The sequence below is a fragment of the Eschscholzia californica genome, unplaced genomic scaffold (assembly GCF_041429995.1).
Source record: "Eschscholzia californica isolate CP2 unplaced genomic scaffold, dmEscCali1.0.p SCAF_4, whole genome shotgun sequence".
In the NCBI taxonomy this organism is placed as follows: domain Eukaryota; kingdom Viridiplantae; phylum Streptophyta; class Magnoliopsida; order Ranunculales; family Papaveraceae; genus Eschscholzia; species Eschscholzia californica.
Genome location: NW_028238461.1, coordinates 15,180,186 through 15,199,144, shown reverse-complemented (window position 1 = coordinate 15,199,144; position 18,959 = coordinate 15,180,186). Strand labels below are relative to the sequence as shown.

General features: G+C 35.2%; 1 protein-coding gene across 1 annotated transcript; it reads left to right on the top strand.

The window, feature by feature from the left end:
- The first annotated feature begins 4,099 nt into the window (after positions 1-4,099).
- On the top strand, positions 4,100-6,725 carry LOC147543095 (uncharacterized). The gene is made up of 3 exons (XM_086634744.1): positions 4,100-4,805; positions 4,909-5,340; positions 6,016-6,725. Exons 1-3 carry the CDS (start codon positions 4,565-4,567, stop codon positions 6,369-6,371), a joined length of 1,029 nt encoding a protein of 342 aa, XP_086490870.1. The 5' UTR covers positions 4,100-4,564; the 3' UTR covers positions 6,372-6,725.
- The last annotated feature ends 12,234 nt before the right edge of the window (positions 6,726-18,959 follow it).

Here is an 18,959-nt window from a genome sequence, read left to right as displayed (position 1 = left end):
TTATGGGCCAACCACCACTGTCATTACCACCACAACAAATGATAAACAACAAGAATCTTTTAACTTCTTTGCCAAAAAAATTTTCAACTTTGGTTCATAAATAAACCCTAGATTCAAGATAAAAGATTCAGAAATTAATGAATACAGAAAAACTAAACCCTAAAAGAAAAGATTACTGGAGAAACCTTGATAAATCCGGCCAGGATTTAAACAAAACTAAACCCTAAATCTAAGTAGATCTGCATCTAATCTGATTAGCTTTGAACAAGTAAATCCTTGTAATGTTTAGCTTCTGATCTTCTTCTTCCAAAAGAGAGAGACACTTCTAATCTTCTAGAGATAGAGAGATACAGAAAATTCGTTGGGGGTGGAGAGAGAAATGGCTGCCATTGAGAAGAGAAAGAGAGCAGGAAAGAAAAGAGATAAAGAGAAATAGCTATTAGGGTTTTCTTTGGTTAAAAAAGAATATGATAAGGGTTGTTTGGTTCACAAGATTATTAAGGGTATAACAGTAAAAAATTCAATTCAGATTTAATGATTCAGATGTACAAAACAAACATCTAACTGGTAAGAAAATTAAGCCAATTCAGATTCAGCTAATTCAGTTCAGCCAATTCAGATTCAGACCCTTTTAAAAAAACAAACAGCACCTTAGTTTTCTTTTTCAGATTTTTATCCATTTTTTGTTAACCCCTTTTGCCCCGAATTGCAAAAGCAATTAGTTTACAAAATATTGATGCAACAAGAGTACAAGAATGTGAAAAAGAACGATTTTTTCTTCTTTTTTGTCTATCTTGTCATTATTTTCTATATTACACTACATTACTTTTTCTTAAAACAAAACTATAATTTTGTTCAAGCATGATAGCGTATAATAAAATTGTTAGTAGTATCGGAAATGTTACTTATGTCCCATGTTTATGTCCTATTTTCATTCAAAGGAAAGGCAGCTAATTGATGTGGCACTGTATTACATTCTCGATAACAAAACCTAAATTGTTTTCAACAAAAAAAAAAACCTAAATTGTAAAAAAGGGTGAGTAGTGATGAATATTGGAGAGGAATGTCTGATATCAGTGGCGAAGCCAGAAATTTTTTGATGTGGGGGCACATTAGTTTACGGACATTAACAACGTTATTGAATATAAATTTTTTAATTTAAATCATATAAGAATAGAAAAGAAAAATCACATACTCGTCTTCTTTTGATGTCACGACAAAAGAAAAGATGAGAATACGATTTTGTAAGGGAACCTGAGTAACGAAATATATAACTTCTATATCTTTGTTTGTTTCTAATTTGATTAGAATTAAAATTAGTATATAATCGTAGATTAAAAATTTAATTTTAATTAGAATAGAAAACAATTTAGGATTTAAGTAAAATAGAAGTGGCTAACTATAAGGAATCATAAAAAATTTCCAACATAGAAAGAAATTAGGCCTAAAAAAATAACATTAAAGAGTAGAGAAGTAAGTGGGGTTATTGGTAAGTATACCAAGACAGGGTGAGATTAAGTGGAAAGTGGTGATTTTTTTATGGAAGTAAATGTTGGTGGTGGGCCATTCACTTTTTTATTCAAAAAAATAGTAACTAATAAAGTTGGGCTGGTTTTTTGGATTGGCCGCTACTTGGTATAAACTAATAGGCACCCCTTGTTCTATTACTACTATAGGAGGGACTCACATTTGGGTCGTGGGGGCCTGCGCCCCCACGGGCCCCTATGTGGGCCCGCCCCTGTCTGATATTGCAAGGAATCAGTGATCTTCTACATGTATTGTTGAGTAAAATAAAATGGCCAGCGCTTTGGGGAAAGCTAAAAAGTTTCCGGGGTGTGAAGACTTGGTCAAAAATTGGTCAATTTTGTTTGACAATTTTGTTTGACAGTTTCCGGCCGGCGACCAAATCGGAGAAGACAAAGAGGTGAGGTGGAGAGAGAGTGAGGTGAGGTGGAGATAGAGTGAGGTGAGGTGGAGATAGAGTGAGGTGAGGTGGAGAGAGAGTGAGGTGAGGTGGAGATAGATTGAGGTGAGGTGGAGTGTTTTTTTTTTTATTTCCCCTTAAAATTTATTTCCCCGGAAAATCTTTAAAATTTTACATATTTCCTTTAAAATTTCATACCCCGGAAACTATTTAGCTTTCCCCAAAGCGCTGGCCAATAAAATTAGTTTTCTTCACAACATAATTCAAAATGTTATCAATATTTCCCGACTTACATTAAACATTTTGCTTCCTTTGTCATGAAAAGAAAATGGTAAATTATATCTTTTAGTTGTTTCTTAGTCATACGAAATTAGTTTGCTCACGACATAATTACTGTCAAATGTTGATAACGTGAAGCGAATTACTGTCAAATTTTGTGAACAGAAATGCTCGTTTCACAAAAAATTGACGAATTTTCATGCTGGAATGATGTGGCAAGTTCTCTTTGAAAATTTGGCTGGATCTGAATAATCCAAAGAGATTTAAATATGGGTCGTGAACGTTTTTTACGACCTAGATTCGATTAAGCTTTCAAAGGGAACTTGCCCCATCATTCTGACATAAAATTCATCAAAAACTTTTGTGAACCTAACATTTCCGTTCTGTAAAATGTTTTTGAAGTAAAAAAGCGGGAATGTTAAAAAAATGGAGACAAACTTATTATATAAAACGCGAAACATAGTCGGCAAAAGCTCATTTTCCTAGTCGGCAAAAGCTCATTTTCCTGGATGGGTGGATTAATCCCATTCTTCCCTCATCTTTGGACTAAAACTAAACCTAAGACTCATTTCAGAAATTCATGCCCCATTCACAAGAACGCAATATCAATAATCTTGGAGAAATACTATTTAGCTCGAGGAATGGGACCTGATCGGTTGGAAAGTAGATGTGGTTGACTCTTATTTGAAAGGACATTTCTTTCTCTAGATGACCGATCAATAAGAGACGGTCACATCGGCATTCGACTTGTGGGAAATATAATTTTTTTTTTTTTTTTATAATGTTACACGTTTCAACATGACAACATGGATGACCTAATCAAGGGTGTCATTGATCGGACTTTGGATAGAGGGAGGGGGATGGGAGTCTGGGACTTGAAGTTTTGACCAATGGTCTAAGAGAAGCTCTATAAGTTTGTTGGTACCTGGTGAAATAATTGCCAATATCTGTCTGAGGTTCCATGCAGTAGTCTATTCATTTAGTTTAGTTCTCCATATATAGGCAGGGTTTTAGGTTCTTTTTTACTACAAAAGTTGCTCAGGCTACTTATTCACTGCCACATGAGAGGGTCACCAGACAGTCTGTTCAAATGAACAGATGGAAGCTATTAATAAAGTGATTAACTAAAAATTAATGTTGAGTTTAATGCTCTCTTCTGTTTATGTATTATCAAGTACTCAGTTTGTCTTCTCTCTCTAACCCAAGAACACTTACCACCACTAACTACAATCATAATCTTTTCTTTCTACTTCTAGAGACTTGGCTCGGTTCCTTGTTGCTCTGATCGTAAAATTGAAAAACGTCAGATGTTATCTCAGCCTATTAGGAGAGAGTGGTGCGCACTTTAGAAGTAAAAGCAAATGACAATTGACACCCTCTAGCTTCCAGTGTCATCGAGCCAAGACCAGTAGGAGGCGAGGAAGACCATACGCACAAATGGTATTAAAGCCTAGATATATCAATGCCTCTATCTCTTTGTGGAGGCCGAGATGATCTCCCAAGCCTAATGTGAGGCAAAATATTGATAAAATTCTTTAGGGAACACGAGTACAATATCAAAATGAACTTAGGGGGTATGTGAAGTCACATCAAGCAACGACAGTATGACTGACAACCCGTTTCACCTTGGTAACAAATTGCATTGCACCCCAACATTGTACGTGGCGTGACCAGTTTGTAAACTTCCTGATGTCGTTTTACTTGACTATTATAACCAATTGGATCATCCAATTCCCAATTCCGGTGCCAACACCAACTATTTGAATCGATATAAACCCTTCTATAGTGTCTATAGATTTATTTATTAATATACACCTATCTAAGAAATATATGAATTATTGGGATATTTGGGCTGAAGGTTGGGTTTTTGGGAGTTGGGATGACTGTGTCAAGCCTGACTTCCCTCCCTGTACAGAAAAGGTGTATGTATTGAGCTTGCAGGTTTGGCCAATAGCTAGGCCAAGAGCATATCAGAGTACAGATTATCAATAGGGAGAGACAGAGAGAGAGAGAGAGAGAGAGAGAGAGATGAGAGAGAAAGAGAGCTTTTGTGTTTAATTAGAAGTGAAGAGATCATTTTCCTCTGTACAACTCCTTTCCTTCTACTATTCACATTTCAATCTCTATCAATCCTTATCCTCTCTCTACTTCATTTCCTCATCTTTCATCCTTTTCCTTCTGAAAATGAAAGCAACTAGTTTTCACACTGACACCATGAAAATGAAAATATGAGTTTGACTCACAAAAACAACAACCCTGCTCTTTAAGAAACCAACTTCCATTCTCATAATCAAATCATCACTTTCTATTTCTCTCCTTAATTTCTTTGCTTCTCATTCTAATTCTAATTCTTGTTCATCAATGGGGTTGCTTGCAGATATCAATTCTCTCTCCATTAGTAGTGAAGATCATAAACAACTTCAATACATCAACTTAAATGAAGAAAACCCAAATGAGAATTCAATGAATAATGGTGGGCAGTCAAAACTTTGTTCAAGAGGCCATTGGAGACCAGCAGAAGACTCAAAGTTAAAGGATCTTGTAGCTCTTTATGGCCCTCAAAATTGGAACCTCATTTCTGAAAAACTTGAAGGAAGATCTGGTAAGCAAAAGATCTCTCTTACCCACACTACTAACATTCTTGAATTTTGAGGTAACTTTAATTAGGTTTTGATTATGGTTTTAAAATTTGGTTTGTTTTGAAGGTAAGAGTTGTAGATTAAGATGGTTTAACCAGTTAGACCCAAGAATCAATAGAAGAGCATTTAGTGAAGAAGAAGAGAAAAGATTAATGGAAGCTCATAGATTATATGGTAACAAATGGGCTATGATTGCTAAGCTATTTCCTGGTAGAACTGATAATTCAGTCAAGAACCATTGGCATGTTGTAATTGCAAGGAAATATAGAGAGAAGTCATTTACAAGTACTACTACTCCTACTACTAGTAGTGGTGGTAGTAGTAGTTCTTGTAGAAGGAGAAAACTTATGAGTACCCAAGTTGTACATTATGGAAGGGATTCAAGTTGTAGTGAAGTTTTACTTGGTTCTTCAAACAACAACTCAACTCTTCAAACTTGGTCTTGTGCAGAAGCTACACCACCACCACCACAACAAACACCATTTGATTTCTTCTCTTGTATGCTCTCTCTCTCTCTCTCTCTTTCTCTCTCTCTCTATATATATATATATGTCTCTATATTTTATTTTGAAAGTTACTAACATACCCAACAATTCAGCTCACTAGTTAGACAATATATTTAGTCACTATAATTGGTCCATTGGTTTCGAAATTCCCTTTCAACACGAATTGTCCAAAATTTGGTAAATTTTTAAGTAGAGAATGATTTATTTTTGAATATGGATTACGATCTACGTTAGTCATTATCTTTAATAACCCAAATTTAATAATCATGGGTTCCATTTTTTCTGATAATCGAATGTAGGACTTCTAGGACTTTTGAACTTATGTCAACACTATCAATCACTAGCACAACCACATATTATTTTTGTTATTTACACTACGATAACACTTAAGAGAGGAGAAATTTAGTCACACAATCCTGGAGATAACAAAACTTTGGAGTGCATATAAAATTTCTCTCAATTATTTCTAAATATTTGATTATTCCATATTTGTTTTGAGAATTGCAACACAATCCATTAGTTAATTTATCTTGATAATACTTAAACACTACTAATATTGGTCAAATTTTAAGTAGTGATTTGTTTAATGAGTGGGTTAAATTAGTAGAGGGATTAATTAGTACTAATATTTTCATTTTTTTTTTTTTGTTTTTTTTTTCATGTGAAGGTACCAAGAAAGAAGAGATGGAGATGGAAAGTTCATTAAACCAAATCAGGTGTTGGGAAATGCCAAGAAATGATGATTCAAACTTCATTGATTCTTATCACCTTTCCTCCCAAGAGATGATGATGATGTCAATACAACAGTCTAACCACCAATGTGATACTAGTTCTTCTCACAACTCAGACTACTACTACTACTACTCTAAGACATCACCATCTCATTTCTCAGTCAATGAACCATCATCATCAAAAGTAGTTCTTGACAATAACATCACCACCAACCAGAGATCAGTTAGCAGCTATTGTGACACCCCTATTACACCTACTTTCATTGACTTTCTTGGGGTGGGAGCTAAATGATGAAAAGGGATTTAGGATTTCTAAAGCACCTGTAGTTGAGTAGATTTCCCTTGATAGGTCAGAAAAGGACCCATTTTTGCCATGGTAAGTTACCCAAAAGAACAACAAAGAGAGGATTGTTGTATTGATAGTTTGATGTGGAAACATAACAACAATAATCTTTTGCCCTTTTTAATGTCATATCATATCAACATAATCTCTCTGTATGTAACAGTTAAAACCAATCATCTATGTTAAGGGGTTTTAGTCAAACAACAATCATTCTATGTTTAGAAAGTCATTATTGATACATCTTGAAAATTTACAACCTTAGGAAGATACCATTTAATAAGAGAAGTGACATTTTTTTTTTGAGAAGTGATTAATATCTTAAATCGCTTTCTCGCTTCATATACTGATATACCTGAAACATCTTTAATGGATGTATTGTTTTATTAAAGGGTTATTTCCTTATTGGCCCCAAAAGTGTGTCTAGTTTCCCGCGTGGCCCCTTAAAGTTGATTCCGCGACGTTCTTTGTCGAATCAGATGAGGATAGTCTTCGACGTTGTTCCAGCCGGTTTTGAAGATAAGCGGGACAATATTTGAACACTAGCTAGATTTCAGCACAAGTTATCTCCAAGAGGATCATTTTGAATAAGGAAATTCAGTTATTTGATTTAATGATGTCTTAAATAAATAAATAAATCTATCCATTGTCGCTTGCGAAGAGAACCATACATAGTCTTAGTGAGACTACCTTAGTTGAATGTTCTTGATTGATTGATGACTAATGAACAATATTGTAGTTAGAACTAAAGTAGCAAAATGTCCATACTATAATCGAAGTCATATATTTTAGGCCAGCTAGGTCAGATCTAGCTAGGTCATAAGCTTCTTCACATTTTTTGGAGTATAATTTTTTTGGGAGATGCTAGAGAGCCCAAATTTTTTGGGCATTTTAATGCCCAGCTGATGTGGAATCACTAAAAGACAAGGTTTTTTCAAAGTTTGACTACGGTGGGGACCGCTTTTATTTCTAAATGAGGAAATATGTCACCCTCTAAGTACCAATTTCTAAGTCACTCTATCATTTCCCAATTTTTTAACCCCATGCCAGAGTTTGAGAGAGAAATTTATATGAAAATATTGTTTCATATAGTTATAAGATTTTTCGGATTTTGACGGATTTCGAACGATCCATCAAAAATACTATTATTGCCAACTGATATAAAACACTGTCGGTAATAATCTGTCGGGAAAATCCTCCATTTGTAGTGAACCACTTACCGAAATTATCATATTGTGAAACCTTTGGATCAAACAAAGGGTTTCAAAGACAAGAAATAATGATGATTTACAGAGAAAAGTGATGATTTGTCCCCATTTGATCATGTAAAAAAGAATGTTGATTATTTACCCACTGCCATTTGTTATTCTTCTTTGTTGATTTAGGAAGAAACTGAAAGCATGGTGAAGATTGAGGAAGAAATTGAAGGTTGAACAAAGAAAGAGAAGACAAAGTGAGGAAGAAATTGATGGTTGAAGCTTCGATTAATGAAGAATTAGGTTAAAACACTTCTGACCAAAATTTGTATATAAAAAATGAATATACCAGGGTAAAAAAGGGTCCGGACGGGTAAATGTGTGTGGCCATCGGGAAAAGGTTTTTATTTTGGAAATCGACTACGATCTAACGATAGTAAGCTCGATAACCGCCCATTCAAACTCTTACAAGACCGGGCTTATAGCCCAACTAAACTATGGCTAAAGCCCAACTACATTATTTGAACCTGGGACCTCCAGGGCTTTCTGGATTTTATGTCAACACCTTGAAACCACTTGGGCTACCAACTATTGACGGAATTGTAAGCTTCTAAAGGCACCGGGCCAAAAGTGATGCAGGGGCACCCGGCGTGGAGGCTTTTTCCATGACTAAACCGGGTCATGGGCCATCCGGCCATGGAGAGTAGCTTTAGGAAGTCCCAATTTTAGTATGATTATTAGAGAATTTAGGTTTAGGAAATTATGTTATTTTAGTATTTCCAATAATTGGAAAGGTCCAGATTTGAGTCTAGTTATTTAGGAAGTTGCAGTATTTTATTTATTTAGGAAAGTCTAATTCAAGTCTATCTAGGAAAGTCCAGAATCCTATAAAAGGATATCTAGTTTGTCCATTATTCCGATGTTGAAGAGAAAACCCAATCAAGTTTAATCGAGTTTACAGTTATTTAGAGTTATTTAATTGTTATTTTATCGTTCTTCGTATTAGTTTACTTTATTCTTAAATTCCGCTGCGTTCTACATCATGTGGTATTCAGAGCCACCAAAGTTTTTGGCTAATGATTCTGGAAATTTTTTTCCAGACCAGTTACATCAGTATCAATCGTATTATATTCGTCAAGATGATTATATTCAATCAAATTATACTCATCAAGAGATAACGAATCAATGCTCATGTTCTTCATGTTTATATGCGAATAACGACTCGTACAATTATCATTGGAATCCGGGAGAAATCGAACGAGAAACCCCTCCACAACCGTATTCATCATCACCGTCACCACCCCCACCATTGTCTTATACAGCTTCACATCCATATTCTTCTTCTACACCACCTCCGTACTCTTATTATTCACAACCGTTTTCACCACCTCTACCTTCATACACTTATTATTCACCACAATCACCACCACCACCGCAACCTTCGTACTCTTATTTTACACCGGCACCGTATTCACCACCTCTTATACAACCGTATTCACCTCCACCACCAACACAATCATCTTCTCTTTCCTATTCACCACCACAACAACCACAACCGTCTTTTTTCGAAACAGTTCCATCGCTAATACCCGATTTAGTTAAGGATCAACATGTGGTGAACGACATCAAAACAATAATACGTCAACCATATTCATCGTCTATTTTAACTTTCAATAAGGAAGAAGAAAGAGAAGAACACAAAGAAGTTGAAGAAGACGCTCACAACGATGTTCAAGTCGACGAAGAAGAAGAACAAGAAGAAAAAGAAACGTACGAAGAAGTTGAAGCTATAGGTATTTACGCAATTACTTCATCACAAACTACGAACGAAGGAAAACCTAAAATAACAAAGGAGAATAATAATCCATTGGAGAAGATTACGAGCTTGAAAACTCTTAATAATATCCTTTTGAAAGAAACAAAGGAGCGACGTGATCAGGTTAGTACTCTTATGAAATCTAAAAGTGATCTTGAAATTGAAATCGAACGATTTATAGCTGAGAATCAAAGATTAGAGGAAGAGAAGAAGATTCTTCAAGATAAAGCTATGGAAGCTGAGATTAAACATAACTTAACCCTAGTGAATGAAGCTGCGTTAGAGGAACAGATGAATGAAGAAGCTAAAGAACTGAACGATCAATTAAATGAGAAAATCAAAGAGGTTATTGAGGTGAATAAGGAGTTCAGTGATGACAGAATTGAAGTGAATAACGATCGTGAGAAGAGGCAAAAAGAAGAAGATAGATTGAGAAATTTAGTGAATGATTTGGAGAAGAGTAATGAAGAATCTCAGAATGAAATCAAGCGGATCTGGAAGATTAATAATCGAATTCTCGAACAGAAATCAGACATGGAGATGAAGTTTTGTAATCTAGAGAAAGAAAAGATTGATCGAGATGTTGAGATCAAGAAATTGCAGAAGCAGCTTGATATCGTCAATGGAGAGTTAGGTCGTGAACGAAGTTCTTCTGAAGTTGTTGTTCGTGAGATGAATTTGATCCAGAAGAATCTCGATATTCAGGTAATTGAATCTAAAACTTTGAAATCAAATTTCATTGAACTTGATAAAATTAGATTAGAAATTCAGGAGAAACTGAATCAATTAGAGAAAGAGAAAGAAATACTTATTGAGGAAGGAAAAGTTAGGGAAATGAATATTCAATCTTTGATTAAGGAGAAAGATTTAGTTGATGGAAAGTTGATTGATTCCTTGAAATCAATTGAGAATCTGAAGAGAGAGAAAGATGAACTTGTTAGAGAGAAGGAAGAGATTAATGAACAGGGAACTAATCTGAAGATGAAGATGGATGACTTACAAAAGGAAGTTGAAAAGCTTAAAACCACCATATCTGTAATGGAAAAGAGTGGAGTAGAATTACAGTCAAAAGTTTCGAACACTTTGGATGAAGTAGCAAGAAAGTTTAAGAAAATAGACGAAGAGAAAGCTAATCTTGAGAAGGAAAAGGTTAAGAGATGTAGAAAATTATTGGACCTATATTCTCTAAGATCGATTCTCCGAGGATCTTTGCAACGTTGGATTCGGTATGAAGGTGTTTTGGTCCTTATTCTTCTTCGAAATTTCGGCAAATGTCGAACAAAGTGGGAATTACGGATCGCCATAACAGAGTTCACCGTTTGCTGGTGCATTACGTTATTTTCTTCATCAAACGGTTCGGGACGAACCTCTTGGGAGAAGGGGATGCTGATGCAGGGGCACCCGGCGTGGAGGCTTTTTCCATGACTAAACCGGGTCATGGGCCATCCGGCCATGGAGAGTAGCTTTAGGAAGTCCCAATTTTAGTATGATTATTAGAGAATTTAGGTTTAGGAAATTATGTTATTTTAGTATTTCCAATAATTGGAAAGGTCCAGATTTGAGTCTAGTTATTTAGGAAGTTGCAGTATTTTATTTATTTAGGAAAGTCTAATTCAAGTCTATCTAGGAAAGTCCAGAATCCTATAAAAGGATATCTAGTTTGTCCATTATTCCGATGTTGAAGAGAAAACCCAATCAAGTTTAATCGAGTTTACAGTTATTTAGAGTTATTTAATTGTTATTTTATCGTTCTTCGTATTAGTTTACTTTATTCTTAAATTCCGCTGCGTTCTACATCAAAAAGGCTGTTAGCATCCATCTCTGTTACCACCAGGCCCAACGACTCCTTTCTCTTTTAACACCAACCAACTAGAAATCCCAACGGTACATACACCAACTAGAAATTCCAACAGTACATACACCATCTGCGAGAACATCTTATGAACTTACTTATGCTTACTAATTAAGACTTCTCTCAAATCGGAGCATATGCTTTCTAACAGTGACACTCCATTTCTAAAGATCTGACATAAACAAGTAATAAAGCTACCTTCACCGATGCAAGACTGTTTTCTTTCTCTAGATAACTCCTAAAAACCATGAACTGACAACTTTATCCAAACAACAATCCAAGATTCCTACATACAATACATAGAGTTTCTATTTCCAACCCTCTAACCACCTTAGCGTTATCCTCTAACACAATAACCATCTCACTTTTTCAGCAATTCAGCTATATTTTTTTTTTATCAATTCAATGTAACCAATCCACTTTATATTCCTGAACAGGTTTTTACCATGTACTCTATGACTGCAAAACTTAAATATGTCAATTGACAAACAACATTAACAGTGAAAGAAATTCTAATGAACTCTTGAATTGGTAAGAGCCTGATTCATTCTACTGGAAGATGACTTACTATCAGTTATGCACCAAAACTAAAGGAGCATAACGGTGGGAATTGCTAATAATTGATTATAGCGTGGTTGAGCTTTCATACCAAGCCATTGGGGCCAATAATTAATTATAGCATGGAAGAAGAAGATAGAAGAAGCAAACGAAGGTGAACGTCACCCACATTAAAAACCGGTGCTTATAGAGATCTCGGGTCAATGCCCATTGACCCGAGTCAATAAATTTTTTGGATGCTAACAGCCTTTTGGCCCGGTGCCTTTAGAAGCACCCTCCTTTTTCCTCTGATACTGAATTTCTTTTTCTACGAAAACGGGTCGAAAAAGTGGATAAGAATTTCCTCTTCATAAAAATTATAACTCATACTAAATTACTATTGTACATAATTTAGCCAGCAAATATACATCCTCAATTTCCTCTTTTGGTTTTTTGAACTGAAACTCCCCCCAAACACATTTAAGATTAAACATTGTTAAACTACTTTACTCTTATTAAATTGAGAAGGCATGATTCTTAAACCACACCTGAAGTACTTTCTATGTCTACCTAGTAACACTTACAATAATTTTGGGCTTTTCATGGCTTTCTAATTTGTTTTTTTTCATAAAACATAATTACATTAATTAACTTTTGACACATAAAACGATAAAATATGTTTATAACTGTCATTAACTATTTTGATCAAATCGTTAAATGCCACACAAACTACCCTATAGGCTAGTATTTATATCTTTAATAATCCAAGTTCAATAAATCATTAGGTTCCTCCTCTGTTATGAATTTGAACTTGAATTTCTAAAACTTCCAGAATTTCAGAGCAGATGCACTACCAACTGAGCTAACAGTTATTGACTAATTGACAAATGTTATCAGACAGTTGGTTTATTATCTGCGAGATCTAAAAATACACATAAAAGGGTTTAGATAACCCCTTAGAAGGCTTGGTGGAATCTAAAAATTCCCCTCTCATCAATTTGCATACGAAAAAAAAGGGTTAATTCCGTTTTGGCCCCCATATTATGACTAACTCACCGTTTTGGCTCCTAATTGTGTCTGGCAGTTCGTTTTGGCCCCAAAGGGCCAAATTTTTTACCAAATTACTCTCGGGGGCCAAAATGAAAATATTTCGAAAAAAAAACACAAAAGCCACATCACCTATTTCTTTTTCCTCCACTTCACCTTATCTCTCCTCCATCACACCACCTCCTCTCCACCTCACATTTCTTCTCCAGCGAATGGTCGCCGGTCGGAATAAAAATTCTGGCTGGTCACCTTTAACGCAAAAAAAAAAAATTTCTCTCTTCTTCTTCTTCTTCACCTTTAACATAAAAATTTCTGCATATTTGGGTCGGACACCAAAACAAGTGATCTGGACCCCAAAAGGGGACGACCATGCTTGACCGTGCACCCCAATAGGGGCAAGCCAGATCTGCCCAAGATGGGCCTCATATGGTCGGCCAACGCAAGGGAATTGAGAAAATAGAAACTAGTTTCTATTTTTGAATATTTCCTAATTCTTATTCAAAAGGGCTTTTATGGAAACCTAGTTAGGATTTTATTTTAACTAAGGGTTCTATATAATGTCTCTTAGGGATTTGAATAAGGAGTGGAAGAATTCTCAAGAAGCGTTCTTCTCTATAACATCAAGTAGAGAAAGAAAGAGAGAAAATACCCAACTATCTATCTAGTCGTAAAAAGATGGAGTTCTTCTAATCAAACCACCATTGGTGTTCTAGCTAGCAGCAAGGTGGGGAGATCAAGTTGCTCATTCTGGTGTCTTGAGTAGAAGAGCAACAATTGGAGTTCTTGGTCTTCACATTCGATTGGAAAGGTTCGAGGGAAAATTTAACGATTAAGGTAATCTCTAACTCTTAGTTAATTATTAGCTTATGCATGAGATTCGGGAAATACTAGTGTTAGACATTAGAGCGGAACTAATGTCTGAGATTCCGTTCGCAACACTAGAAGACATCATAACCCAACACTTTATGTGACCTTTAGGACCCAAGATGTCTTAATATGGCTGTTATAGTGTCCGTCGAAATTCATGATGTATTGGATATTATATTCATGATGTATCAATGTCATCTAAATGTAATGACTCTTGGAGTTCAATATTAAAAAAATAGCTAAAACTTATGCCACTTAAGAATTTTGTAGATCTTATGGTAAAATTCTTTTTCTAACTCAACTATTTGTTACACACTCCATGAAGATACGGGAATATTTATTATAGAAGCTATCGAGAAGGATGAAGTGTTTTCTTGAGTTTTTCTATATGTCACCTCATTAAATTTAAAACTCAAATTAATAACACTTTTATTTCTAACTACTTTTTTCTTATTAAATTTAGGAGTAACATATGTATCAAATGAAATTTATTTAGAGATCTTCATTGGAAAAACACAAAATTTTGAATATCTTTTTTTTTTGCCACTTCAGAGAGGGAATCTTAATTGACACTTGATAACTAAGATTTTTCAGAATTTTACTTAAGGGTCGCATTGAAGATGCTCTTAAAGCCACTTTGATTCGTAGAGTCCACCAAATAAGAAAAAAGAATATATCGACAAACTGTATTTCGACATATTGAGGCAAGTTCGATAGGCACCAAAACATTGAAATGGCTCTAGGCATCCAAAATTCCAAATGCACCTCCAACAAAACCTATCTAAATTTGAATAGGGAGATTTTGAAAACACCCTCTACTTTAATGTCAATATTAAGACTACACCTCGTTTTCTTTAGAGCATATGGTATAGACCCCCACTGGCCCACTCTAACAAAAGACGTAATCCTAGTTAAATTAAAGGGTTATTTCCCTAATGGCCCCCTACTTTGTGACCAGCTTCCCGCCTGGCCCCCTACTTTACAAGAAATACCCATATGGCCCCCTAAAACCGTTAACTTTAACTTTCCGTCACTCTCTCTCCTCCATCTCTTTTTCTCTCTCTGCCATGTGACGCCACCTCATCTGTTAGGCCACCTCATCACCATCTCCGGCAGAGGTCGCCGGCCGGCCAAATTGCCGGCCGGCGACCTTCAAACTAAATTTTTTTTTTTTTTTTTTCTCTCTTCCTCTCTCTCTCTCTAAAATTACTCCGGCGAAGGGAGACCTTCGCCGGAGTGGTCTGTTCTTCAATGAACAGACCGAGATCTGTTCTTCACGAACAGATCTCGGTCTGTTCATTGAAGAACAGACCCGGGTCTGTTCTTGAAGAACAGACCTTGGTCTGTTCATTGAAGAACAGACCACTCCGGCGAAGGTCTCCCTTCGCCGGAGTAATTTTAGAGAGAGAGAGGAAGAGAGAAAAAAAAAATGTTTTTTTTTTAGTTTGAAGGTCGCCGGCCGGAAATTTGGCCGGCCGGCGACCTCTGCCGGAGATGGTGATGAGGTGGCCTAACAGATGAGGTGGCGTGACATGGCAGAGAGAGAAAAAGAGATGGAGGAGAGAGAGTGACGGAAAGTTAAAGTTAACGGTTTTAGGGGGCCATATGGGCATTTCTTGTAAAGTAGGGGGCCAGGCGGAAAGCTGGTCACAAAGTAGGGGGCCATTAGGGAAATAACCCTAAATTAAATTTATGCAAGTGACACACATGAAATGTGACAAAAATGCCCTGCCTTCAAAATTAATTCCTACAAAATACTCTAAAGATGTTGCTTTATACTTTTTTATTCTTGTTATTCGTCTTCTTCATCATCTTTTCCTCCCTCTAAAAGTAAAATTATCAACCTCCAAATCCTTTATCAAAGTTGGTTGAGAAAGCCTTAAAGTCTCTTTATCAGTAGCGTGTGGTGGGGGTGTGGGGTGTGCTCCCGTACAGGCCCCCACTACATGGGACCCCTAAATTTTTTTACTTTCTTAGACTTCTTGGATTAGGGTTAAAAATTGAATACACGCCCGAGTTATCCCATGAGTGCATGAGAATAGGGGGTGACTCACAACCCTACTACCTACTTTTCCAATTCATCTCCTCCTTTTTGGTTTTATTCTCTCTCTTATTACATTTCCTTTCTACCCACTTGTTTTCTTCTCTCTACCCATATTCAAGTGCCATCTCTCTTTATGTAATATAAATATTAACTAATAACTACTCTTGTCTACTAGCTTTGTTTCTTGTTTTTTTTGTTGAACGTAGCTTTGTTTCTTGTTATTAAGAATAAAAGTAGTTTCAACAAAAAAAAGAATAAAAGTAGAGATTATTAATTAAATGGAAAGATCAAATTCGACTAGTAGTTGACAATTTTGCTTTGAAAAATGCGAAGAGAAATTTTTGTCAAATAAAGATATTAATTGAAATCATATAGTTCAAAATAGCCATCGAGATTCAATTCGTCGATGAAATATTTTCTTTTTATGGTTGGATCATTAGAATTTTATGTTTATTATTCTATTTAAAAAATTTGGATATGAAATAGGCCCGTTAGTATTTATTATTCTATTTAAAAAAATTCGATATGAAATAGGCCAGTTAGCATTTTTGGCACCGAACCCCTAATTCCCAGCCACGCCACTGCTCTTTATCTTCGTCCATATATCATTCAGTCAAACAAATGATACTTCTATTAGCATTTCATCAAACACGTGCAAGCAAGCATCTCTAATAACTCAAAAAACAAACACTTGCTATGGAACCTAATCTACTTAACTAGCCTGTCACTGATGCAAAGTAAAGAATTTTCCAATTTCTCGTTAATTAAGAATAGAGACTTTTTTTTTAGAATTGTTCAGCGTGTGCTTCGAACCCTTGACCTCTAGGTGGAAGATTATACCTCTTACCACTCCAACCAAGGGTTGTTGACAAAAAAAAGGGTAAGGAGACTCGAATAGAAACTTCATTTTTGATTAAAAAGACATGCGCGCTTGCTTCCTGGTGGGGATTCGCTTCTCTATAAGGTGTTGAGTTCAATGAGGGCGCGAGACATCAATCCAAGAGGAAGACCTTAGTCCCCCAATAACTACCAAAAGCAAACTTGAAACAATAAACACATAGAGAGGCAAGAAATTCGAGTTTTTATAAGGATTAAATCCATTTTCACCCCAATTTGTGACCAACTCGCGGTTTCAACCACATAAGTGCGCAACAATTTGAATTTGCCCTCCAAGAGCTAAATAAGTTTCAACTTTTTTTTGAAAATATCCGTTGGGGGTAAATGAAGTGAACTCCCAAATTTTTTTAAAACATTAAAGGCTACCTCATCTACTCTTTTTCCTTCACTACATCACATCTCACCTGCATCTCATCTCTCCACCCCACCATCTTATCCTGCGAAGATCGTCAATCAACCACTTTTTCTAACGACCTTCAAATTTTAATTCTTTTTTGATTATTTCTTCTTTATCTTCTTCGTTCTCTCTAATATAGGGTTAAGATTCCCCCAAACCTTAGATCTGCTTTGAGGCCGCTACAAATAGTCTTTCGTAACCGTTTTACTAACTAAAACCATTACAAATAGGCGGAGCATTTGACGTAAAGTTTTTTATGTTAGGAAAAATAACCTAATTAACTTGTTCAGGAATCTATATAATAAAACAAAAGGGAAAACGATGACTGGGACAAACATCCTTTTTTAATAAAGGATATTATCTAGAAGTCCTTCTCAAAATTTAAAATATAGTCCTTCGTAAAAATAAAGTTACCTATTTAAAAAACAATAATCCTTTCCTTCTTAGAAATAAAATAACTAATTTACGAAAAAAAAAAAACAAAATAAATTTCAAGGGTTAAAAAAAGAAATTAAAATCTCTCTCAATAAAATAATAACTAATTTAAAAGAAAAGAAACAAAAAAATAATACAAAAAAATAACTAATAAAAATCTCTCTCAATAAAATATAACAATAAATTTCGTAACATTTGATTGATACAAGTGTCTGTGCCCTAGGGCACGGGATATACCCTAGTATGAAGATAAACAATGTGAAAGTAAAAGCAGAGACACCAAGATTATTTAACGTGGCAAAAAACCCCTCCAAGATATAAGGTAAAAAACTACGGGACCTATTCCAGAAATCTTCCACTATAATGATAATAATGTGTTACACAAATCTTTCCTAAAGCAATTGGGGATTAACCAATTCTTTAAGATGTGTAGAAACACTCTTGGATAACGACTCTTCACCAAAACTATAGTGGATAAACTGAACAAAGAAACAAAGAAATAAAAACCTCTTACTTCTTAGGATTTGAACAAATCCTAGATTACGAAAGGCTGAAGAAGATAACCACAAACTAAATTGCTTCACAAGATTAATAATCTTCTTTTCTTCAAACTAATATTCTTCTCTATCAATCTCTCTTGAAAGAACCACTTCAGAAATCTCTCTTTCTCCGACTTCTTTTTTGTTCTGAAAGTTATGAATAATCTCTTCCCTTTCCTTCCCTTTTATAATGATAAATAAGGAGGTTTACCAATAGAAATAGGAATTCATTTTTAGGTTTGAAAAAAATAAAAGTTTCTATTTTTTCCCCAAATAAGGAATAAGGGAAATCCTATTTCAACTAGGAGTCCTTTTATTATAAGGAAGGACCACAACATTTTAGCGCAATTCGAGATGAATATATGTAACGGCTAAGAGGAAGTCAAGCCGTTCTAAACATTACCAATTGTAATGGCTTAACCTCTTGTAAGCGTTACAAATAGGTTATGACGCCAAATCAAGTTTATTACATGTAACAGGTCAACCTCGTTTTGCCGTTATAATTTACAAGTGGTACTTATTGTAACGGCTTATCTACTGTAAGATGTTACAAATAGGTTATGTATTCTTTAAAACAGGACAAAACAGTGAATATCAGCTGCAAAATTGCTGCTTTTTATAGCATGCTCATATAACAGAGAACATAAAAAATCAGACAAGATAACAATTCAAACCAAAGAAATATGATATTAATAGCCAAGATTCGATCTAAGTTTAATAAATTGAAGAAGACACAATAATCAAAGGTGATTTCATTGATAGACTTGGGTACATATTTATAGAGATTACAATAGGGTTTGTGGAGAAATAATAAATAAGGAAATATTACAAAGAGGAAACAATTAAAATTACAATTGCTATATTATGTATTTCTTTCTATCTTGGGGAGATATCTTCTAGATATCTTCCTTTT